Source organism: Echinops telfairi, unplaced genomic scaffold (genome assembly GCF_000313985.2).
Source record: "Echinops telfairi isolate 266 unplaced genomic scaffold, ASM31398v2 ScPeMD7_7425;HRSCAF=8463, whole genome shotgun sequence".
Classification (NCBI taxonomy): Eukaryota; Metazoa; Chordata; class Mammalia; order Afrosoricida; family Tenrecidae; genus Echinops; species Echinops telfairi.
In genome coordinates this window covers 4,372,934-4,397,973 of record NW_022111325.1, presented here as the reverse complement: position 1 = coordinate 4,397,973, position 25,040 = coordinate 4,372,934, and the positions used below count along the sequence as shown (strand labels likewise).

The window sequence follows — 25,040 nt, the reverse complement described above, 5'->3', positions numbered from 1 at the left end:
CACTCCCCCCTGCTGTATTCTGCGCTGCCAGGAGGGGAGCCTGTTCAGAGACGTACCTGATCCTACATCAGATCTGTCTTAGTTTCCTAGTGCTGCTATGATACCACCCCGCCCCCCTCCAATATGGTCATAGCTTTAGAAAACAAATGAATTTTCTTACAGTTCAGGAGGCTAGAAAGGTCACATTCAGAATGTGCCTGGGACAGGATTTTGCTCTCTTTCAGAATTCCTCAGTCTTTGAGTGATGAATACAGGGCATCTGCCTTCTTGTGAGTGCTTACTTGTCTCTATGTCTAAGATGTTCTTTACCTCTCTCAGAAATGATTAGGCTTAGAACATACTCTATGCTGATACAGGCCCATTATCATAACACATTACCCTATACTTGTGGATGAAATATCTTAAAGGAATATATATATGCATATATACAGGGGCACCTGTATGCCCCCTTATATATATATCCATAATTGGATCCTTAAGAGATGTTCCTTTATCCTGTTGTTCTTCAGGCATGCAAGATTCCTTCGGAAACATTGTGTGTCTTCACAGCTTCACTATGCGGGAGGGTTGGAGGGTGTGTGGGGAAGTTGTTGCCTAATATACCTACACGGCCCCCCGACTACAAGAAGCTGATGTTCAACCAGCGCCCTGAATACCGTATGTGGTGCTATATTGTATGCAGAGCCTTGGTGGTGGCGTGGTTACATGGTAGGCTGCGATCCACATGGCTGCAATTAATTCAAAACCACAAGCTCCGTGGGACAAAGATTGGACTTTCTACTCCCATAAACAGTTAGAGTCTCAGAAACCCCCAGCATGGTTTCTATGAGTCGGCATTGATTCCATGGCTGTGAGTTTGATTTTTTTTTTTTTTAATATTGTATATGGTTGACTTTTTAGTAGAAGGTACAGGGGAGGGAGAAAATTGACTGAGTAGTAAGAGGCTTTATGGATGAAGTTATGGAAAATGGCTTGATTTTGAAAGACAAATAGACAAGAGAATGTTCATGATTTTGAATCATGTCATTCCATTGCAGGGCAGAGACTCCTAATACTCTCTCCCATTCCCAGATAAAGGCTTACCCATTGTGCCATAAAGCAAAGCCTACTACTTCCAAAGGATAGAATTTCCTAAATTTGCTCCAAACTCAACACTGGTGAAACTGGACCAGAACCACGCCCTCCCCACTAAATGATGAATCTTCAACCATGTGTAGCAGTCCTTGCCCTCATATATGTTATTGAATGGAATCCTCAGAACGGTAGGAGATGACTATTATGATTAGCTCCATTTTGCAGATAAGAAATTGACAGAAGTTAAGTGAGGTCATCAAGATCACACAGCAAGTAGGAATTGGAATCAACAGTCAAACACAGATTGATTTGAAACCAGGATTTTTGCACTACACTACTGTGCATGGAAAATGTAGGTCCTCTCTGAGCTGGTCCCCCCTGTTTGCTGTGTTCTGCTCTTGTGGGGGAAGGAGTTGCCCTTGAGATGTATTTAGGCCTCTCTAGCTTGGAGTCACACTGACCCAGAAGGGAGGTGAAGATGCTACATCCTCCAGGGTAATATGATGGTGTCTCTCAGACATCACTACCATCAGCAGACATTTCCTCCATCACATACACCTTCTTTACCCTCCAACTACCTAAATCTCTGCCTTTACCTGAGGCCTTTACTTTCAGCACTGGCACACCTCCACCTTTCCCCTGAAATCCTTACTATTCACGAACCCTCCTGTGTCATCTTCTGTTCATGCAGGGGTCCCTGTCTCTGATGTGACCTTGGAAACACAGCCGCCAGGGGGACAGGTGACAGAAGGAAAGAAGCTGATCCTTGTCTGCTCGGTTGCCAGAGGCACAGGGCACATCACCTTCCTCTGGTACAAAGGGGCCATGGGTTTACAACTGGGCACAAAGGCCCAGCGTTCCCTAACGGCAGAGTTTGAGATCTTTCCGGCGAGGGAGAGTGATGCTGAGCACTATTACTGTGCAGCTGGAAATGGCTATGGCCACAAAGTCAGTGGGCTGGTGAGCATCACGGTCAGAAGTAAGTTCCATTACTCTTATCTCAACCAGCAAGTCTCTGGCTGGGCCACATGTCCCCCTGGGGCACCCTGAGGAAGTTCAAATGGGGTTACATGTCTGTCCTATATAAGAGAGCCCCCTGACAGCCATCTTTCTCTTTTCAGTTCCAGTGTCTCTCCCAGTGCTCACCCTCAGGACCACTGGGGCTCAGGCTGTGGTGGGGGACATGGTAGAGCTTTATTGTGAAGTCCAAAGAGGCTCTCCTCCAATCCAGTACCAGTTTTATCACAAGAATGCCACCTTAGGAAGCAGCTGGGCCTCTTCTGGAAGAGGAGCATCCTTCAACCTCTCTCTGACCATAGACCATTCTGGAAATTACTCTTGTGAGGCTGACAATGGCCTGGGGGCCCAGCATAGCGAGGATGTGCCTCTCAACATCACAGGTATATCTCAGGTTGTAGAACTGTCTTGGTCCATGTCTTTACCGACTTCCTGGCAACGTGTTGCTGGTGCTGCCACCGTGCTGCTGGTGGGGTACTAGCAAAGACGGGTTTCTGTAAATGCTGTTCCGGGCAATACATCTGGAGGGTATGGAGGACCAGAATGCTGGCTGCTTCTCTTCTCCTTTGATCAACATGGCTTATTAAACCTCTCTAGGTAAATCGGTGGCTATCTTCTAGGAAGGGCAGACTTTGGCTGCAATCCTTACTCAGTAGCTCTGCTCTCCAAACTCCCAAGGTTCTGCCCAGTCCCCCCTCTCAGTGCCGATGGAGAACAGAAGGGAACTTCTGACTTCAGGAGTCATTGTCGGGCTGATCAGCATCCTTGGCGCCACCATCGTAATCCTACTATTTCGCTCCTGGATCAAGAGAAAAAACCTAGGTTAGTATCTGTAGACACTGGGAATCTGTTACCGCAGCATTTGCTTCCACTGACAGACTGGATCTGCAATGTGCAGCTCACACAGGGTGACTGTCTACTGCTAACCACCCTGCCTATAGGCCAGCTCACACCCACCCACCCAGTAAGTCAGAATAACATCGGTGAACATTTTCAGAGGATTCCCTAGCTCTTGTGTGTTATCAGTTAAGGTTCAACTGATCACTTGTGATTCTGTGATTGTGTATTTTATACAGAAAATTTAAAAAATAATTAGTTCTTAGAAGAGAAATGGGCAGTCTTGTTCACTTCTGGACTACTAACTGAAAGGTTAGATTATGGGTTCAGAAGTGGATTATGGGTCAAAGGTTAGATTATGGGTTCAGAAGTGGATTATGGGTCAAAGGTTGGATTATGGGTTCAGAAGTGGATTATGGGTCAAAGTTTGGATTATGGGTCCAAAAGTGGATTATGGATCAAAGGTTGGATTATGGGTTCATCAGGCCCGGGGATCTACTTCTGAGCGATAACAGAGCCATTGAATAACCTCGGGAGTGCAATTGTACACACATGGGGTCAGTATGAGTTGGAACCAAGTCAACGGTAACTAGCAACAATCACCGAAGAGAAGTATTCTTAGTTAAGAGCTCCAGCTATACTAACCATCTCCTCTTTCTAGTCAATGCATCATTTCTTAGTCATGCTTCCCTCTTCCCTGACACACATATCTCCACCTCCACACATTTTACTTAGTGCTGCTTCTTTCTAACTTCTCAGCTGAGATGCTATCTCTTCAAAGGGCTTCCATTGGCCAATAAGCCTACACTTGCTCATTTTTATTCTTTTTTCACCAGAGACCGAAAGTTTAGTGGCATGCTCTATTGCAATTGGTAACCACATATTTATTTGCATGTTTAGCCTTGGTCTCCTGTTCACCTCAAAGCAAGTTGAAAATTGGCTGAGAGGACAATATGAGATTTATATTTAAATGTCAAGTGTTCTGGCACCTTCGGGCACTTTGCTCCATCTGAAAGTTTATGAGTTGGGCTACTAACCAAAAAGGTCTCCAGTTTGAAGCCCCCCTCCCACCACTCTGCGGGAGAAAGATGAGGCTTTCCAATTACATCAGAGTGGCAGTCTTGGACATCCACAGGGAGAGTTCTACCCTGTTTTATAGGGTCATTATGTGTTGGAATCAACCCAATGACAGTGGAGTTTCATTTGGGTTTGGCACCTACATCCAAGTATTTTTATCGTGATAAGATTAGATGGCAGGGTTGCAAAAAGGGGGAAAAAAACATTACAATAGGCTGGATGGTTCGGAGGCGTAGGTTAAAACTCTTAACTCTCGTACAAATGAGTTTTGTGAGCTTCCATCTATTTAATGATTGGGTGCCCAAGTTTCTTCATCTGTGAAATGAAATCTCTGCCTAATAATCACGAGGCTGTCCCTTAGGTTCTCACTGAGGAGCCAGTCACAGGTGAGTCTCTGACACTAGGCATATTATGCCTAGTCACAAAACACTGAGAAGGTTCCCTCCATTACCATATGTATTTCTTTGTTTGACTTGCAGGAAGACTATCAGCAAGGGAGCCACTCAGGTGAGCCTCTACTTTTTCTGTGTATGCCAATAATGCAGGAAACCAATGTTAAAAATTTTGAATTAAAAAAATTAAATTGTTCACTGTCATGAACTTATCATATCTTATTATATCTAACACTGTCACTCCAAAGTTCTCCCACTGATAACTTTCCACGGTGTTAGATGGATTATATCAAATGATTAATTATAATTCTTTCATCTCTCTTCTTCATTTATCTCCATCACCACGTGTGTTAGTCTGGGTAGACTAGAGAAACAAATCCATAGAAAGTCATATGTATAAGAGATAGTTTTATATAAAGGATAATTGTACATTAAGAAAGCATCCCAACCCAGGCCAGTTCAAGCTCATAAGTCTGATATTATCCCATATGTCTGATACCAATCTATAAAGCCCTCTTCAGACTCACGAAACACATACAGTGATGCTGAATGCAGGACGATCACGGGCTAATGGGTAGAAAGTTTTGGATCCAGTGGCGTTGTAAGCATCTCAGTGCTGGCAGGGGTCTCCATGTGGCTTCTACAGTTCCCAGGGCACTGGGTCTATCAGTGTAGTGCCATGTGTCTTGTCAGTAGAGTCTCCAATGGAGTGAGCTGTAGGAGAGAGAGAGAGAGAGTCTGTCTCCCACCTCCAAGGAGGAAATCCAGGAATTCCCAGAATTCTCAGGAGAAGGCCATGCCCACAAGAGGCCTCATTGACTATGATCCGATTGAGAGCCTACACTCCACCCCTTGACTCTTAATCCTATCAAGTCCCAAATTTACACCAGGTTACGTAACTACCACACCATGTATGTAAAATAGGAATGTTACAAGGCTTTGGACCAGAATCATACCTTCATTCAATTAGAAGATCTGGGAATCATTCTGTTAAGTGCTGAGAGGCATGAATATAGGAAACAATCTTGAGCATTTTAAAGTATTTTCGGGTAGAGGTAAAATAGAAGGCAAGTGACAATGAAGGAAAGGCTCCAGGGGGGAGATTGACACAATAGCCACAACTATGAACCCAAGCACATTAATGACCATGAATACTGTACCAGACTGGACAATGTTTTATGTTGCAAGGGCACCATGACTCAGAGCTAACGTGAAGCAGCTAACAATAACAAGAAGCAGTTTCCCATGAGCCATACCGGATGGTGACTTTCCCCATCCAGCTGTGTCATCCAGATGCCAATTTGCCCACGAATTGATGTTGTTCTACTCAAGGCACTTTTTAGTAGGTTTCTCTCCTTCAATGTTACACTTTTTCCCAAATAAAAACAAGTGTTTCTATGTTTTCAGGAGCCCCCCGAATCCTGTATCCCAAGAGTCTACCTATCTGAACTCGCCCTCGTCACTGCCGCTGCAGCCTGTCTATGAGAATGGTAAGGGTTCCCAAATGCCTTGGGCACAAATGTGTAGAATGAGCTGGGGAAAGGGTTGCGGGGTGACAACTGCTAGCATAATCTGTCTCCGTTGTCCTCTGGTCACCTCTGCAAATCTTCGTAAATGACTCATCTGTCTTCAAACTGCGATGGGTGGAGGGGTCTGGAGTAAGATGAAGGACATGAAGGAAGGACTGTGTCATGATGATTCTTTTGTTCCCTTTCAGTAAACTCTGCAAGAAAGAATGATGTTTATTCACTGGTGAACTCTTTACAACAGGAAAGGGAACCAGCAGCAGGTGAGACGCGAGGAGTGAATTTATATCTGATATTTGCCTTTCTGGAATCAAGAGGAGAATTAAGGGTTACTCATAGCAGAGCCATTGCTTCTGCTTTTGGAGCTGAAAGCCCTGGTGGTGTAGTGGTTCTGTGTTGGGCTGCTTACCCAAGGTCAGCAGTTCAAAAGCACCAGTTTCTCAGAGTGAGAAAGATGGGACTTTCTATTCTCATAGAGTTACAGTCTTGAAAACTCACAGGGGGCATTTATTCTCTGTCCTATCGGGCCACTGTGACTCTGAATCAACTCAATGGCAGTGATCCCCCCCCCCCTCCGAAATAGCCTTACTGTTCTTATCTGAAAACTGATCTTTGGTCTGGCAGTGGCCTGTAGTAGCTGCTAGTCCCGAAGTTAATGTCATAGGACAGCATCTGAATGGTGGCTTCTGTCTGCCTTCTTTAAGTAGCCCCACATCCTCCCAAGGGAGCCTATGGCCCCTAATTATTTTCTTGTTGACCCCCCCACCCCCACCAACATGGTGGATTCAGCACTTTTAAATTGCATGAAGATCTCTCATATCTGAAAGACTTTCACTATTCCTTTGTGCAGAAAGAAAATCATATTTGTAATAGACAGAAGATATGAATGAAAATCCATCCATGGGAAACATAGGCGAGGGAGAAGCCTATATTAGACTCCACTTTAGACCAGGACTTTAAACATAAGTGGAGTCTTACAGCAGTTACCTTTCCTTCACTTTAGGAACCTCGAGGACGCGGACTGAGGATAAGGTGAGTTAACATCCGGGCAGTTCTTTTCTCCAGGATGCTGCGCTCCTTTGTCTGGGGGCTGCTCCCTAGGGTTTCCAAGGCTATAACTCTTTACAGGAGCAGACTGCCTCGTCTTGTCCATGGAGCGGGCGGTGAGTTTGAGTCGGTGATCTCGGAGGTAGCAGTCCAGTCCATAATCCACTAAGCCACTAACTCATAGCTACCCCATATAGGGGTTCAGAGACTTTAAATCTTTCTGGGTGACATAGTCTGATCTTCATCCTGCACAGCAGCTGGTGCATTTGAGCCCCGTAGATATCAGTCTTACCTTGCTGTTAGGTGACATCAGGTTGGTTATGATCCATATGAACCCCAGAAAGACATACTGCCTGGTTCAGGGCCATCCTCACAATTATTCCCATATTTGAGCCCATGGTTGCAGACACTGTGTCAACACACCCATTGACAGTCTTTCTCTTTCCTGCGGACCCATTACTTGACCAAGCACGACGTCCTTTTCCAGGGACTAATCTCTCCTGACACATGTCCAAAGGATGTGAGAGTACATCCCACCAGCCTCGCTTTCAAAGAGCGTCTGCTGGTGATTTGTTTGTTTTTCTGGCAGTCCATGGTACTTTCAATATTCTTTGCCAACACCATCATTCAAAGACATCAATTCTTCTCGGGTCTTCCTTATTTTATGTCAAGCGCCCGCATGCTTATGAGGTCATGGAAAACCCTGTGGTTTAGGTCAGGCGAACCTTAGGCCTCGGTCATAGCATTACTCTTTAACACCTTTCAAGAGGTTTAGTACAACAGATTCACCCAGTGAAATATGTCATTTGATTTCCTCGCTGATGGCCCTCTAAGTGCTCATTGCGAATCCAAATAAAATAAAATCCCTGACATTTTCAATCTTTCCTTTATTTATCATGTTATCGATTGGTCAAATTGTGAGGATTTTTTTTTCCTTTATGTTGAGTTGCGATCCATATTGAAGGCTGCAGCCCCTAGTCATCAGCAGCGAGTACTTCAATCTTTCCCTCTTTTCGCAGACAAGGTTGCGGCATCTGCTTATCAACAGTTGTCAAAAAACTTTCCTCTGATGTTGATGCCATATTCCTATTCCTATAGTCCAGGTTCTCAGATGAGTTGCTCAGAATACAGATTAAATAGTTTCGATGACAGTATACAATTCTGACAGACACTTTTCCTGACTTTAAACTATGAAATATTCCCTTATTCTGCCTCTTGGTCGATGTACATACAGGTTCCGCACACTTACGTGTTCTGGAATTTCCATTCTTATCAAGGCTATCCATAGTTTGCCATGATCCACACAGTTCCTTGCCATTGGGTAGCCAATAAAACACAAGTAAATGTCTTTCTGGCGTTTTCTGCTTCCAGCCACGGTCCATCTGAGTCAGCGATGATCTATCCATCCCACACCCTCTTCTGACTTTGGCACGAATTTCAAACAGCTGTCAATGTCCTGCTGCAATATTTTTTGAAATATCTTCAACAAAATTTTATTTGAATGGAAAATTAATGCTATTATTTGATAGTTTCCACATGCTGTGGGGCCACCTTTCTTTGCAATGGACAGAAATATGGATCTCTTCTAGTCAGTTGGCCAGGTAGCTGTCTTGCCAAGTTCCCAGCTTAAGCTCATCAGTGCTGCCACAGCTGCCTCAGGTTTGGAAACATTTCCATTGGGGTCTCATTAATTCTAGAGTCTCGTTTTGCACTCATGCCTCAGCGCAGTGCAGACTTCTCCTCCAGTCCCCTTCAGGTGCTACCTCTTGGAATGGTCCTAGCACCTTCATTTTTTCTGAAAATTTGTTCTTTATTATGGTTTATAAAGAAACAAACTCAAAAGAAGGTCACTTGTTTTTCTATTGTGGCAGGGCAAAGTCACAGGATAATTGTCTGCCAATAGCTCCACAGATATCATATATGCTCTGGGGGGAAAATTCATTGGTCTTTGGATTCAATGAAGGAAAGAGTAATTACCTTTCTATCCTCATTTTTCATAATTAAAAACAATCACCACTTGGAAAGCTAATGGCCGGGGTGTCACATAGTTAGTTATCCAAGGAGGGTGCAATTTTATAATTCTTATGGTCCAGAAGTTGGCCAAACTTGAGTTGGGATATTTTGGCTTCTTTTAATTATAGTTGTAAAATACTCCATCGGATTCTTAGGAACTTGATATCTCTTGGCAAGAACTAGCTAGGAGGACAACTGCTGATTTAGATTTGCTTAGATGGCAAACATTGATACTAGGAATTTATATTAATTGAGGTGCTACTCTTCCAATGACCACACTTGTGCTGTCAGTGGGTTTTAGTCAGTTGAGCAGATTACTACCACCTCGGTTAATCCGCCATCTCCAGACCCTGGAGTGGCACCATTGAATGGAGGCCTTGCTATAAAATTGTATCAGCTGCAGCTGTGCTTATCTTCTCTGATTTCAATATTGATTAGTCCTTATCAACTGCAGCAGTCACTGCCTGGAAAAAGTTTGCCATGAAGTCTGGTTCACTGACCTTCACCTGCCTGACAGGGTGATTGTGCTGTTCCTCAGCCCTCAAAACCACTGACCCCAAAGTTGTAGCTGGCGCTCAAAAAATACAAGATGGCTGCTTTGCCCCAGACACACTAAGCTGCTCCAAACCCTCTAGGAGTGGCTGTATTTTCCCCTGGCATTGCCTTAGCTACAAAGTCATGTAGGAAATGTTCATAGTGGGGGCCTCACCAACTTGAAACCAGGGCAGAATGTATGTCACCTCCTGGGATGTGATGTAAGACATTGAGGGAGGGGAAGATTAATAATACTATCTGGCACTGAGGGTAAGGGAGCAGAGACGGATGGTGGAATTGAAGATGATGACGCCAGGGCATCCTCCCCTCTCCTTTCAGAAGGCACCTGAAGATATTCACAAGAGTCCATCAACTGTAACTATCGTTGTCTCTTCCATCTTTCCTGAAAAACTTAAACCCCTTTCATCTTCTTTTGATGCTTCCCACATCTTCAATATTTTACCCACAAAATCCTTCAGTATTGCAGCTCAAGAACTGAATTTATCTTCAAGACTTTCAACTTGACGTAAGCTGAACATGCTCTTACCTTGTGGCTTTGGAACCCAGTTCTTTGCACATTTCATTACAATGCTTTTCTTTGTCTCCTTATACTGGTTTCAAATTTTCTGTTCAGCTCTTTTACCTCATCATTTCTCCCATTCTCATTATCTACTCCACAGTCAAGATACATTTCCCAACATCGTTTTAGCCTTTTCTTTCATTCATGTATTTTGAATGACCTTATGCTTTCTTTGTGTATGGTGTTCTTGATGTCATTCGATAATTACTCTGGTGTTAGATCATTTGTGTCCAGTGTGTCAAATTTGTACTTGATATGTTCTCTGAATTCAGGTTACGTGTACTCAAGGCAGTGTTTTCACTCTCTTGAACTTGTTTTATCTTTTTTTCTTCCCCAGATTTTATTTATTAACAATTTAATTGCCAAATAATCCACTCATGTTACAATTCAATGATTTAACTATATTTTTTAAAGTTGTGCAAAAAACACAATCAATTTTAGGACATTTTTTCTATTCTTGTACTCCACTGCCCCCAACTTCCCCTGCAATAATCCTTAGGAATTATTAATCTCGTTACTTACTCTATGATAACCTATCCTAGATTAGAAAAACATACAAAAAACTCCAACCACAACAAAATAAAACAGAAAAATCCCAATCCAAGAAAAAAAAAAGAATATAATAGAAACTGAAGCAAGTTAAAAATGAGTCAGAAGGGAAAAAAATGATTATATGTTAAATGTTAATTTAACTATATCTGCATTAATCCACTTTCTCTCTGAGGGCAACACTATTCACAATGCTGATCAACTGTCTGAGGGAGTTCAATGGAGGTTTAAACTATGTGGAAGCTCTGACAATGGATTTTGGATTTTCATTCTAATTCATAGCCTTCTGCAAACTGGGTGATCAGAATTTAAGCTCTAAGACCATTCCTTCTTCCACATTTGGATTTTATATTTACAATCCTTGGATCACACATGCTACTGTGCTTCTTTGATGTGGACTTAGCTGACACCTCACTTATATGGTTGCTTGTTGTAAGACAAGCCCTTAAGAACCCGGATGCTATTCTTTCTGATGGCTGAAAATCATCTGATCTCTTCACCAGACTTTGTGACCGCACCCATATCTTCAGTGATCACTTCATGAGTGCAGACATTAAGCGGAGCCACATTGTAAGAACTAGTTGCTCCTAGATTATGGCTTATGATTAAATGCAAGCTCAAAATCCACTCGCATATCTAAAGTTTATATGTATTCCTGGTCCACTTTAGAGGTGGCATTATCAGTTCATTGAGAAACAATATAAGCAACCTCTTTGAGACCTTTGATAATTCTAATAATAGAATCATTATTCTAGCCAATGATATAGATTTTAAAGTACTATTCAGAAAAGGAAAATATACATCTATGGGGAAGTTTTAAAAACTAAAATATATGGGATATTCACTTAATACAAATTAAAAGTTTAAGTAACTAAACACTGTTTAAAAAAGCAATGAGGGTGTCCAGTGGTCAATTGGACACCCCGTCAGAAGGGTCACAAAGAAGCAATGAGCCAGTCAGGGTGCAGTATAGCACCGACGAAACACACAACCTTTCAGTAGTTCTTTAATGCTTCCTCCCCCCACCCCCACTATCATGACCCCAATTCTATCTTATAAATCTGCCTAGACCAGAACACGTGTACTGGTACAGGTAAGAGCTTGCAACACAGGACATCCAGAACAGATAAACCCCTCAGAACCAATAAGGGGAGCAGCGATACAAGGAGGGTAAGGATAGTGGGGAGGGAGGAAGGGGGCACCGATCACAATGATTGATGTATGGTCCCCCTCCCAGGGGGATGGACAGCAGAAAAGTGGGTGAAAGGAGACAGCAGTCAGTGTAAAATGTGAAAAACAAATCGAAAGAATAATTTATAAATTATCAAGGGGACATGGGGGAGGGTGGAGAAGGGAGGGGGAAAATGAGGAGCTGAGGCCAGAGGCTCAAGTAGAAAGAAAATGTTTTGCAAAAGATGATAACCATGTATGTACAGTTGTGTTTGACACAATGGATGGATGTATGGATTGTGATAAGAGCTGTAAGAGCCCCCACTTTTTTGAAGAAAAAAAAAGTTTAAAAAAAAAAGAAAGCAATGAGGGTTACACAAGGCAAAATTTTCAATCACACGCATTTACTAAGGCCAAATTATGTCTGCAGGACTCACAAGAAGCAAAGGAAATATGCACATAGCGAGCATGTGGTAGTTTTAAGTTGCTAACAACTAGACAACCACAAAAGCAAGATATTTGAACCAAAGTCCTCTGACTTTCAAATCCAGGGCCTTGGGATAGCGGCCATCGGCTTCTTCTCCCAGTAGAGTGCTTCAGCTTTAAGCCAAAAGGAGCATTCCAGTTCCTTTCATTTGAAACAGGTGTTAAAGGTCAAGTGTGAGCCCCTTAGTGGGGTTTGTAAATGACATATTTCTGATGTGATCTATGAAGAATGCTGTAAACCTCAAAAATAAAAGATCTAAAATGCAGGTCATCTTTAGCATGCAGCCAGGTTTACCAAAGGTGAAAAAGAAACTGGGTCAAAAATGCATAATTAGCAAGAAAATACTTGGAATATTCTCCCACTGGGAGTCGGCATAAGTAATGTTATGTTCCTTTAAAATGTTAGTATTTTCCCCAAGGGCAGGCTGCCACTCTGATTTATCCACCACTAGAACCTAAATCATCTTCGCAGAGACAGACATACCCTCTCCCAACTCTGGTTATGAATTCTCATTGAAATTCACTGATTACCACTATAGGAGTGTCTACTAATTTGGGGTGACCATGGGACAATGCTATATGGCAGGAGCTATTGGGTCCTGTCCCTCTTCTCCCTTAAAAAACAAAAAACACAACCTGACACCGGCTGAGGCAAGGCCTTCCCTGAAGATGTGGTTTATAAGATGTACAAATAAGGGAGCGATCAATGTGCTGTAACCATTAGTCAGCCACATCGCCACCTTGCTTGGAAGTCCAGAATAAATGATTGCGTGACCTGAGAACAGATGTCTGTCTTTGTCTTGGTGTCTATCTTTATAGCAATAGTTTCATATAATATTGTTCCTTTTGTGATTGACTAACTTGGCTCAGCATAATGTTCTCCAGGTTCATCTATATTGTGAGGTGTTTTATAGTTCTATCAGTATTTTTTAACCATGCATAAGACTCCATATTGGGCTTATACCAAAGTTTCTTTAGCCATCATTCTACTGATGGGTTTGGGGGGCTGTTTCCTATGTTTTGCTATTGTTAACGGTGCTGCAATGAACACGGGGCTGTATATGTCTGTTTGTGTCATGTCTCCTATTCTTCAGGGTACATATACAGCAGAGCACTACAGAATCACATGGGAGTTGCATCCCCAGTTGTTTTAGGTACACCATGTCGCTTCCCACAATGGCTGTGTCTGTTTATAGGTCCACCAATGGCATATGAGACTTCTAAGTTCTCCACACCCTCTCCAGCATTTGTTGTTTCCTGAATCGGGCTGTCGTTGTCGGTGTAAGGTGGTATCTCATGATTGTTTTGATTTGAATCTTCCAGATGGCTAGTGACAATATGAATTTTTTTATGTGCTTGTTAGCCATTTGAATGTCACTTTTGGTGAACTGTCCCTTCATGTCTTTTGCTGACTTTTACATTGGATTATCATCTTTTTTTCTTATTGAGGTCTTCTGGTATTGTATAGATTTTAGACACTAGTTCTTTGTCCATTTTGTGATTGCTAAAGATTTGTTTTCCCAGTCCATGGACTCTTTACCTTGTTGATGAAGTCTTTGATAGAAGTGTCTTAGTTTTGGTAGGTTCCACTCATCTATTCATCCTTCTCCATATTATTTTCTTCGTTATAGTGATAGTATGTGTATGTTCTGCAATAGGGCCCTTAGATTTGTCCCTATTTTCTCAGTGATGATATATATAGCTCTGGGATTTACATTTAGGTCTTCGATCATCTTGAGTTCATCTTTGTGCATGGGAGGAGGTATGGGTCCTGTTTCTTCTTTTTGTTGTTGTAATATGGAGATCCAATTTTGCCAGCACTATTTGCTGAGCGGACTGTCTCTTTTCCATTCAGCAATATTTGACCCTTTGTAGAGGAACAGTTGTGTCTAGGTGGGTGCATTTATTTCTGGGTTTTCTATTCTGTTCCATTGGTCTGTGCACCTACCATTGTATCACTACCAGGCTGTTTTCACTACTGTGGCCATGTAATAGGCTTTGAGGTCAGGTAGCGTGACACCTCCTACTTTATTCTTTTTAAGGAGTTCTTTGTTTATCCTAGGTCTCTTTCCTCTCCAGATGAGACTGGTAATTAATTTTCCCATTTCTTTAAAGATTGAAGTTAGGATTTGGATTGGATTGGAATTGCATTGTATTAGAGGTTGCTTTGCGTAGTGTTGACATTTTCACAATATTGAGTCTTCCTATTCATGAACATAGGATAGTCTCCCATTTGTGTCTCTTTGGGTTTCTTTCTTTTCCTCCCTCCCTCCCTCCCTCCCTCCCTTCCTTTAAATTGAACTGCTTTAATTCTGCAAGCCACAGCAATTAAAAATCAGGATATATGAAAATTTGTGGGGTAGTATTTATGTTTCTAAAAAGGAACAGTTCAACAGGCTGATGAGTATGATCTACAAGGTGTCCAGCTACAGGCTTGTGTGAGTCTGGGTAGACTAGAGAAACAAATTCATAGACACTCATATGTGTATGAGAAAGAGCTTTATATACAAGAGCAATTGAATATTGAGAAAACATCCCAGACCAGTCCAGATCAAGTCCATAAGTCCATATGTCCGATACCAATCTATAAAGTCCTCTTCAGACTCACAAAATACATGCAATGATGCCGAATGCAGGAGGATCACAGGCCAGTGAGTACAACGTCTTGGGATCCAGTGGCATTGTAAGCATCTCAGCGCTGGCAGGGGTCTATGTGGCTCCGGAGGTCTGGTTGCAACAAGGTAGGTCCATGTGGTTTCTCCAGCTCCCAGGGTGTAGCGCCATGTGTCTTGTCAGTAATCTCTGAGGGAGTGAGCAGAGAGAGTGTGTGTGTCTCCCACCTCCAGGGAGGAAATATAGGAGTTCCCAGAATCCTCAGGAGAAGGCCATGCCCACACAGAGGCCTCATTGGCTATATTCTAATTGATAGGCTAGACTCCACCCCTACACTCTTAAACGACACCAGATTATGTAACTTGCACAAGGTTAGATGATTCTTTTCTTTTTAAGTATCTATAGCTCTCTCTTTTTTAGCTTTCATTGGCACATAATCCAATATCATAAAATTCATGAATTTACACATGAACAGCTGATGGTCTGTTCCATAGTTGGTTTCTGGTTTTATTTTGGTGAATGATATTGAACTGCTTCTTCATCTTCCCACAGAAGTAGTTAATTTTATTCTTATGCATTCAATCTGGCAAAGTTCACCTACATAGTTGCTGTTTGTGTTGTTGAAAAAAGATATTTACAATGATGAAGCCATTGGTCTTGCAAAATTTGTCATGCCATTTCCAGTTTTGGTTCAATCTCCACTCTTCAATTTTCCAACTACTGATCCTTCTTTTTTGTTTCCAACTTCCATATTCCGAACACCAGCAATTATCAATGCATCTTGAATGCACACTTGATCAATTTCAGAGTGAAGAAGTTACAGAGTTCTTCAATTTTTTAACGTCTAGCTTTTATGTTTGTTGCATAGATTTGAAAAATAGTTGTACTAACTGGAATTTCTTGTAGGTGTACAGTCTTTATAGTCTTATATTTTGTGTTTCAAGATAGATCTTGAAATGCTCTTTTAAACAATGAATGTAGCAAAATCCCTCTTTAATTTGTCTTCCCAGCATAATATGCCACAGGATTGTCTAATTCATAGTGACTAATACCAGTCCATCTCAGCTCACAATGCCCAGTATATTGATCTTTATGCATTCCATTTCATGTTCACCACTTCCTGTTTTCCTAGATTCATATTTTGTATGTGCCAAGTTCTGATTATTAATGCATGCTGCAGGCATTTCTTCTCAGTTTGAATTATGCCCCAGTAGCAAATGAAGGTCCTGAACCTTTACTCCAGCCATGTCATTATGATAGACTTGACTTCAGGAGGACAGGTCACCCACAGTCCTATTCTGAGTGACTTCCAACCTGAGGATCTCCCGGGGTATACCTGGCAATGCTCTGCTGCTACTCATAAGGTCTTCAGTGGCGGATCCTTCAGAAATGGATTCTTCTTCCTAACTTGTTCTTAGCCTGGAAGCTCTGCTCAAACATGTTCACCCTGAGTGACCCTGGTGTTATTTGAAATACCAGCAACTCAGCTTTAAGTTTCGCAGCAACAGGGAACCCACCACAGGGACAGACTGACAGATGAGTGGTGGATATCTAGTCTAAAAATCTACTTACTTCAAAATCTATTCTCCCAAATTCTGTTGAACCAATACATAACACTGTGATATGAGGCTAGTCAAACAATCCCCAGCAAATTAAATTAATATTGAAGGGAAATTATACAAACAGTGATTTATGTCATTAAAAATCAATGATTTTGTAAACCTTGAACAACCCTGATACTACAAAACTGGTTTCTGAACATTTCAGAATTCCAACTTTGTGTGTATGAAAACAGTACTTACTTTCTACTCTTGCCTAGTGTGGTGTGGCAACCAGATGTTTCAGGACATAACTTGCTTGCCTGGTGTTCCTGGGGGGTAAGGTGGGCAAGGGAGGGGACAACTGGGAGCTGATATCAAAGAGTCCAGGAAGAAAGAAAATGTTTTGAAACTGATTGTGGTAGCAACTGAACAATACTGTTTGATGTGGTTGAGCGATGGAATGTTACGATATCTGTAAGGGCTCCCAATAAAATGGTTTAAAAATATAAAGAAATAGCATAAGTGGGTGACTTTAAGGAACAGAAATTCTAGCTCAGAGGGCTACAAGCCTAGATTCAGGACACCAGCTTTAGGGGAAGGCTCTCTATCAGCTTGGGAGAGAGATCTTCATCTTGGTTTCTGCACCCTCAATACCCTGAGGATGTTCATGGGACATCTATCTGACTTGTGGCTAAACTGCTCTTTATAGGAATAAAACAGTGATCAGAGTAAGGACACAGTGTAGACTGACTGATACGGCCTCAGTCATGTACTAAATTAAACTCTATTTCCCAGTAGAATCCTATTTGGATTTGCATCTACTGGTATCATGGTTAGGACGCCAACATATTTTGTGGGGGACAAAATTCAATCTGTAACCAGACCAAATTCAAGTGGTTAGTAAATGGACTGAAGTTTACAAATACAGAAATCTGACATCCCTTAATAAATGACAGTCTATGCAACTGCCTGACAATGGCCCATAAAAATGAATGGAGGCCTAGCATATTTGTGTCACTTTGAAGTTCACCAGGGGCACCTCTGTGGCCCACAGGGGGCTACAGAGCTTTTGAAAATGCTGTTCTTGGGTCAAAGAGTCTCTAAGGTATATGCCGTGTGGTGTGCTATGATTATATGCATCCAGGCTAATGGGGGAGAGAGCCAGTGGGAGATGTGTTCTATTGCCTTCTTTGCTCTATCTGATAGATGAAAATTGCTTCCAGGCCTCCTTCGCCATCTATTCTAAGCTTAAGAAGACAGGCGCTGCAGATGTGGACTATGAAGATGCAATGTAAAGCCACGAAATATTCTGTTTAAAAAAAAATCTGTGACTGCAAGCCTCATATCCAATACATGCTTCAGAGAGCCCAAGCGAACCAGCTTTCTGGTACATGTCACCCAGGTACTCTGCCCCATGAGCCGTGCTCTCCTCTCCCATGAGGGGAAGTCAGTAAAGGCTTTGGAGACACCATCTGGGAGAACCAATCTGGACACAGGAATGGGAAAGACCTTTCTGCTGGCTACGAAATGTGCTCTTAATTCTTTTTTTTTAAATCACTTTATTAGGGGCTGATACAACTCATCACAATCCATACACACATCAATTGTGTAAAGCGCGTTTGTACATTCATTGCCCTCATCATTCTCAAAACATTTCCTCTCCACTTAAGCCCCCGCCATTAGGTCCTCATTTTTCCCCTCCCTCCCTGATCCCCCCTCCCTCATGAGCCCTTGATAATTTATAAATTGCTATTTTGTCATATCTTGCCCTGTCCTTAATTCTTCACAAGAGGAAACAATGGGATAAGGGGGTTTGGGCTGTCTACACAGAGAATCAGTGAAGCTTAAAGTACTCCAAACCAGGGTTTGTGGTTTTGTAGAACCGCTTCATAGAGAGAGCTATGTCCAGAGTTTTATCCAAACACTTTCTCTGCACAGAGCGCCCAGACCCGTGCCATTTGCGATGCTGTTGTTGTTAGGGGTCTTGATTCAGCTCATAGCAACTCTACACACAACAGAATCACTACCCAGTCCTATACCATTCCCATAACAGCCACTGTGTCTGAGCCAGTTATTGCAGCCATTGTGTCACTGTATCTCCTTGAGGCCCCTCCTCTTTTTGGCTGACCCTCTACTTTATCAAGCATGATGCTTTTCTCCAGGAGCTGGTTCCCTACTGTTAAAGTCTGTCCGGAGAAGTCTCACTATCCTAGTGAGGTACATGCTGGCTGTACTTCTTCTAAGACAAATTTGTTCATTCTGGCAGTCCATGGTATTTTCAATGCTCTTCCTCAACATAAAATATTCAAAGGTATCAATTCTTCGATTGTCTTCTTTATTCATTGTACAGCTTTTGCATGTGTATGACCCAAACCCCACTGTTATCAAGTTGATTCTAATTCATAGCCACCCTATATAGGATTCTCAAGTCTGTACATCTTTACAGAAGCAGACACCCCACATTTAAGAAGATTGAAAACACCATGACTTGGGTCAGGCACACCTTAGTCCTAAGATGACATCTATGTTTTTCACACTTGGATCTTTCGCAGCCCATTGTCACCTATGCAAATCTGTTTCTACCTAAAATAGGGTATTCTGTGCATTTGGGGTCATGTTACCAAATTAGAACTAAAACATAGTTACAATGGGTTATTGTGGGTATCCTTAATTGTCAATGCATTTTTTCCAGGTTAGTCTAATTGCTCTGATATTTATGGGAAATAATCTCTATACATTTTGTCATATCCAGAATTCTGAATCCATTGCAATCTATAGACGCTTTGTGAATATATATTTTCTTCTTCCATTTATAAACTTAAAAAAACGTGCAATATGGTTTGGAGTCTGTATTTTAACTTTAAAGCAATCACCCATTCACTCTTACAAATGTAAACTCTTTATGAGTATAGAAAGTTAAAAGCTAAGGTCATCAGTATAATCTAACACCACAAAAGTAGTCGTTGTTAAAAATTTACCAAAAAGTTGTTCATGTATTATTAAGTATGTACACATAAGTAAACACATAGTTATTTTAAAAATTAGCTTTTTACAAAAATAACAAAATACTTTCAAGTCTGTATATCTATTGTACTATATTAAAAGACTGTAAAGTGTTCTGTATATAAAAGAATTATCATGTATTTTAATTCTTTCCAGCATGGATGGACATGAAGGTGGCTTCCCAAGTTGTAATATTATAAAAACGATGCTAAAGTAAATGACCTTAAAATATCTTTATGCATTCTTGATAATTGGAAGAATATACTTGCAAATCTGAGATGGCTACAGTTTATAGACAATAGATGTTTTTGTTCAGTATTCTTTAATTGTCCTCAGTAAATTGTATCAATGAACACCTCTGTCAACAATGCAGAAGAGAATAAATATTTGTAATGGCTCATTTGTAGTTCTTCTAAAACTTTCCAGTGTTCAGTTTTTATCCATTTTGCCTTGTATTCATTCTTTTGATTATTGATTTTATATAAATTATTCATTGAGGTATGATTTACATACAGCGAAAAGCACAGATTTTATGTGCACAATTCCAATAGTTTGACAAGTTCATGCACCTGAGTAGTCCAAACCTATCCCCTTAGAAAGTTCTCCTCGTTTAGTTAATATCTGCCCCATCTAGAAACAATTAAGTGTTGCTTTTTAAAAGTTTTATTGGCACTTCATCCACATATCATACAATTCAATAGTTCAACCATGTCAAGAATTGCACAATCTTTGCCACATCAATTTTAGAACATTTTATTTTCCCGCATACTCATCGGAGAGTAGATCATGCAATTTCCCCCCCAATTTTGGCAAAAGCATACACAACAATATCTTCACCAGGTCAACAACCTCTATATGTCTAATTTAGTGCCATTGATTCTTCTTTTCTTGTTGGACAACCATGATGGATATCCCACCCCAAATTGTTCCACCACCATTAACAAAAGCTCAATGCCCCTAAGCAAAATCTCTTCCTCCTTCACCCATGGTAACCATAGGTCAAGTTTGGTTTGTTTTTTCAGTAGTTTTCGGGATATAATATCCCCATATCAGCAATTAAGTGTTTCGGCAACTATATTAAAACTGGTGTCACAATGTTGTGACAAGGAGAGAAGAGGAGAATCAGCATCAGCCCAAGGCTGATTCTTTTTTTCTTATTAAATAAATCAATTTATTGCAGGAGCTTACAGTTCTTATAACAATCTAATATCCATTGTGTCAAGCACATTTGTACATATGTTGCCATCATCATTTCCAAAACGTTTTTCTTTCTACTTGAGCCTTTGGTGTCAACTCCTCTTTTTACCCTCCATCCCTTCCCCACCCTCCCACCCTCGTTACCCCCTATAATAATTATATTATTTTCATATCAAACACGGTTCACTGTCGCCCTTCACCCACACTTCTGTTTGTCGTTCCCCTTCGGGGGTGTGGGAGGGTTATACATCGATCATTGCAATTGGTTCCCCCTTCCTTCCTCTTCTCTCCCCACCTTCCCCTACCCTCATGGTATCGCTTGTCCTGGATTCCATGTGTCGAGAGCTCTTATCCTTACCAGTGTATATGCTCTGGTCTAGCCGGATTTGTAAGGTAGAACTGGGGTCATGATAAGGGGAAGGAGGAAGCATTAAAGAACTAGAAGAATGCTGTGTGTTTCATCAGTGCTATACTGCATGCTGGCTGACTCATCCCTTACTTGTGACCCTTCTGTGAGGAGATGTCCAATTGTCTATAGATGGGCTTTGGGTCTTCACTTGAACCCCCCTTGTTAGCATCAATATGATTGTTTGTTTTAGGTCTTCTGAGACCTGATACCCGATCCTGTCATCAACACCTTGTGATCATACAGGCTGGTGTGCTTCTTACATGTGGGCTCTGTTGCTTCCCTGCTAGATGGCCACTTGTTTAACTTCAAGCCTTTAAGACCCCGGACACTATATCTTCTTATTGCTGGGTACCATCAGCTTTCTTCGCCACATTTGCTTATGCACCCATTTTGACTTCAGCGATCATGTTGGGAAGGTAAGCACCACAGAATTCCAGGTTATTAGAACAAAGTGTTCTTGCATTGAGGGAGGAATGTCCATCTGCTACCTTGATACTTAACATATAACTATATGTACATAGACCTTGAGATAGGTAAGGTTTATTGTAGCAACCTGGCTGATAAACACATGTGGGATTAATTGAAGGGCGGAGAAATAAATGGCTCGGTGAGCCTCACCTTTCTAGTTCTTGTGTCTCTTGTTTTCTGCTGGTGCAGGGTGCAGCTGCCTTAGCCATTTCCCTGCTTCAGCTGACAAGGCTCATTTCCTGCAAGATATCCCTGAGGAGAAGCCACATGGACCTACCCCCATGCAGCCCTGGGTGCTGGAGCAGCCTTGTGGAGAACCCTGCCAGCACTGAGATGCTTGCACGCTCACTGATTCAGCTTTCCTTCTCCAGTCGGCATCATTGCATGTGTTTTGTGAGATTGAGGAGGACTTTGTAGATTGTGTTGGACATATGGACTAATGTTTGACTTATGGGCTTGGACAGCACTGGGTTGGGATTCTTTCTTAATGTACACTTACCCTTTACATAAAACTCTCTCTTATGCATATGAGTTTCTGTGGATTTGCTTCCCTAGTTTACCCAGACTAACACAGACCTATATCCCTATCATTATATATTAATGTATTTGTATATATACATGCCTATATTTATACCTCTATAAATGTCTTTTCCCTCCTAGTTTTTCCCTCTATTTCCTTATACTTTCCTCCTATTCCACTATCATTTTAGACCTTCATTCAGCTCTTCGTAATTCCTCTCAGCTACATTGCACTTGATCAAACCCCACCAGGTGTTCTACATCCTCCTCACCATTGATTTTAGATCTCTTGTCCCTGGATTTGTTGTCTCTCCACTCCCTTTATTCCCCCACCCCCTCTCCCCTGTCCCCCCAAAATTGTCAGTCCCATTGTTTTCTCCTTGGGATTGTTTATCTTTCCTATCTTATATAGATAGATATGAAAAAAAGGGGGGAGACCTATAAATAGTTCCAGATCTGTCTGCTGACCCTTATGTATATTATCTGATAGAGTCTGATTAGCTGCCAAGTCCTGCCCTCTGAGTCTGAAGTCTATTTTGGGGATTCCTCAGGGACTTCGTTGCTTTGCTCACCTTGCTGCTCTGTTGTGCTTCCTGCATTATTTTGACCCGCTGTGTGGGGGTCAGACCAGGAACATTCTCATACTGTGTCCTCAGTGCTGTCCCTTGCAGAGCTGTGGGCTAGTGAGGGGACATTGTGGCTTGTGATGGAGCCGGCCCTATAGTCTTCCCTGTGCTCCAAAGCTGAATCTTAAATTGTAGGTCAGACATTCTTCTATCCACCAACCTTTAGCACTTTTGACTTTAATTATCCCTCTCATAGATGACGGAGTGCTTCCACTCCCTTGTCTATGCCGGGGAATCTGGAAGACAGATACCTGGCCTGCTGACTGGAAGAGATCCTTATTTGTGCCCATTCCAAAGAAGGATGACCCTTGGGATCAGTGAATTTCCCCCACACCTCACCCACCCTCCCTCATGAACCCTTGATAATTTAAATGAGCCGATACCAAGGGCTCAAGTAGAAAGAAAATGTTTTGAAAATGATGATGGCAACATATGTACAATGGATATATGTATGGATTGTGATAAGAGCTGTATGAGTTCCCAATAAAATGATTTTTTTAAAAGAAAGATGGCCCAATAGAATGCTCAAACTATAGAACAATATCATTGATATTGCACACAAGTAACATTTTATTTAAGGTCATCCAACAATGGTTACAGCTGCACATTGACAAGGAACTGCCAGACATTTAGGCCAGAGTCAGAAGACATGGAACCAAGGATATCAGGTGGATCTTGGCTCAAAGCAAAGAATATCAGAAAGCTGTTGACTTGTGTTTCATTGACTGTGCCAAGGCATTCAACTGTGCGTCCCATAGTAAGCAGTGAATAAACTTGAGAAAAACGGGAGTTCCAGAACACTTGAGTGTGCTCATTTGGAACTTGTCTATGGATCAAGAGGTCATTGTGTGAACCTAATAAGTGAACACTGTGTGGTTTAAACCGAGGAAAGGTGTGCATGAGGGTCATGTCCTCTCACTGTATGTGTTCAGTCTGTACGCTGAGCAAATCTTCCGAGAAGCTGAATTGCATGAAGAAGAGTGTGGCATCAGGATTGGAGGAAGACTCATTAGCAGCCTGTGGTTTACAGATGACACTACCTTGCTTGCTGAAAATGAGGAGGAATCGAAGCATTTGCTGATGAAGATCAAGGATTGTAGCCTTCGGTATGGATTACAACTCAATGTAAGGAAGACCCACATCTTCACTAGAGCAATAGGTAACATCATGATAAATGGAGAAAAGGTTGAAGTAGTCAAGGATTTTGTTTTACTTGGATCCACAGACAATGCTCCTAGAAGCACCAGTCAAGCGTCCAAAAGATAAGTTGCATTAGGCAAATCTGCTACACAAAACTTCTTTAGAGTATTGCATAGCAAGGATGCTTATTTGAGGACTAAGTTACACTTGACCCAAGCCATGGTGTTCTCAGGTGGCAAGACTTTGTCTTGAATGCTTTGTACATGTTTTTAGGAGAGACCAGTCTCTGGAGATGGACATCATGTTTGGTAAAGTGGAGGGGTGGCAAAAAAGAGAAAGGCCATTCACTGTATGATACTCACCTTCCTGACATGATAACTGAAAACAAAGTGGGTGCATAAGCAAATGTGCTGAAGAAAGCTGATGGTGCCTGACTATTAAAAGATATAGAGTCTGGGGTCTTAGAGACTTGTAGTTAAACAAGTGGCCATCTAGCAGGGAAGCAACAACACACACATGGAAGAAGCACACCAGCCTGTGTAATCATGAGGTGTCAGTGGGAAGATGTATTAGAAGTTCAAAAACAAGCAACTAGGTTGATGTGATATGGCAGAGACCCAAAACCCACCTGTACGATAATTGGACAGTCCCTCTCAGAAGGGCTGCACAGAAGGGATGATAAATCCAGTATGCAGTAGAGCACTGATGAATCACATAACTATTCTTTGCTTCTTTAATATTTCCTCCCCTTACTATGAAAGCTTATGTTTTACCTCATTAATATTGTTAGACCTACTTATCTTCATTTGTATAATTAAGATCGTTCAATTCAGAAATGCCAGGACAGATGACCCTTCAGAAACAGCAATGGGAGTAATGATTCCCTGAGGACATGGGAAGAGAGAGTGGGGGAAGAGGGGAAGAGGGAGCTGACAGTGATGATGACTGTCTAACCTCACTCAAGGGAAGCAAATAACAGAATTTTAGGTGAATGGATATATTGGATGGGGTAAATATGGCTGTAAATATACATACATAATAATACTATATAACAATAATAAACAACAAGGGTCAGGGGTGGGAAGATGTGGAGAGAGGGGACAAAGGGAAGCTGATATCAAAGAGTTCAAGAAGAATGATAATGTTTTGAAACTTATTGTAGTAGCAATTATACAATTATGCTCCGTTCATTTGAATTATGGAATGCTATGACATCTGTAAG

General features: G+C 41.7%; 1 protein-coding gene across 1 annotated transcript in view; it reads left to right on the top strand.

The window, feature by feature from the left end:
• LOC101649669 (Fc receptor-like protein 1) overlaps positions 1-17,751 on the top strand; it is a 22,660-nt gene extending 4,909 nt beyond the window's left edge. Inside the window, exons 3-9 of the mRNA XM_045298363.1 lie at positions 1,766-2,053; positions 2,196-2,474; positions 2,794-2,913; positions 4,485-4,512; positions 5,805-5,887; positions 6,115-6,186; positions 17,663-17,751. Of these exons, the coding sequence (XP_045154298.1) occupies positions 1,766-2,053; positions 2,196-2,474; positions 2,794-2,913; positions 4,485-4,512; positions 5,805-5,887; positions 6,115-6,186; positions 17,663-17,751 (959 nt within the window). The remainder of the gene's footprint in view (positions 1-1,765; positions 2,054-2,195; positions 2,475-2,793; positions 2,914-4,484; positions 4,513-5,804; positions 5,888-6,114; positions 6,187-17,662) is intronic.
• Positions 17,752-25,040: the final 7,289 nt, after the last annotated feature.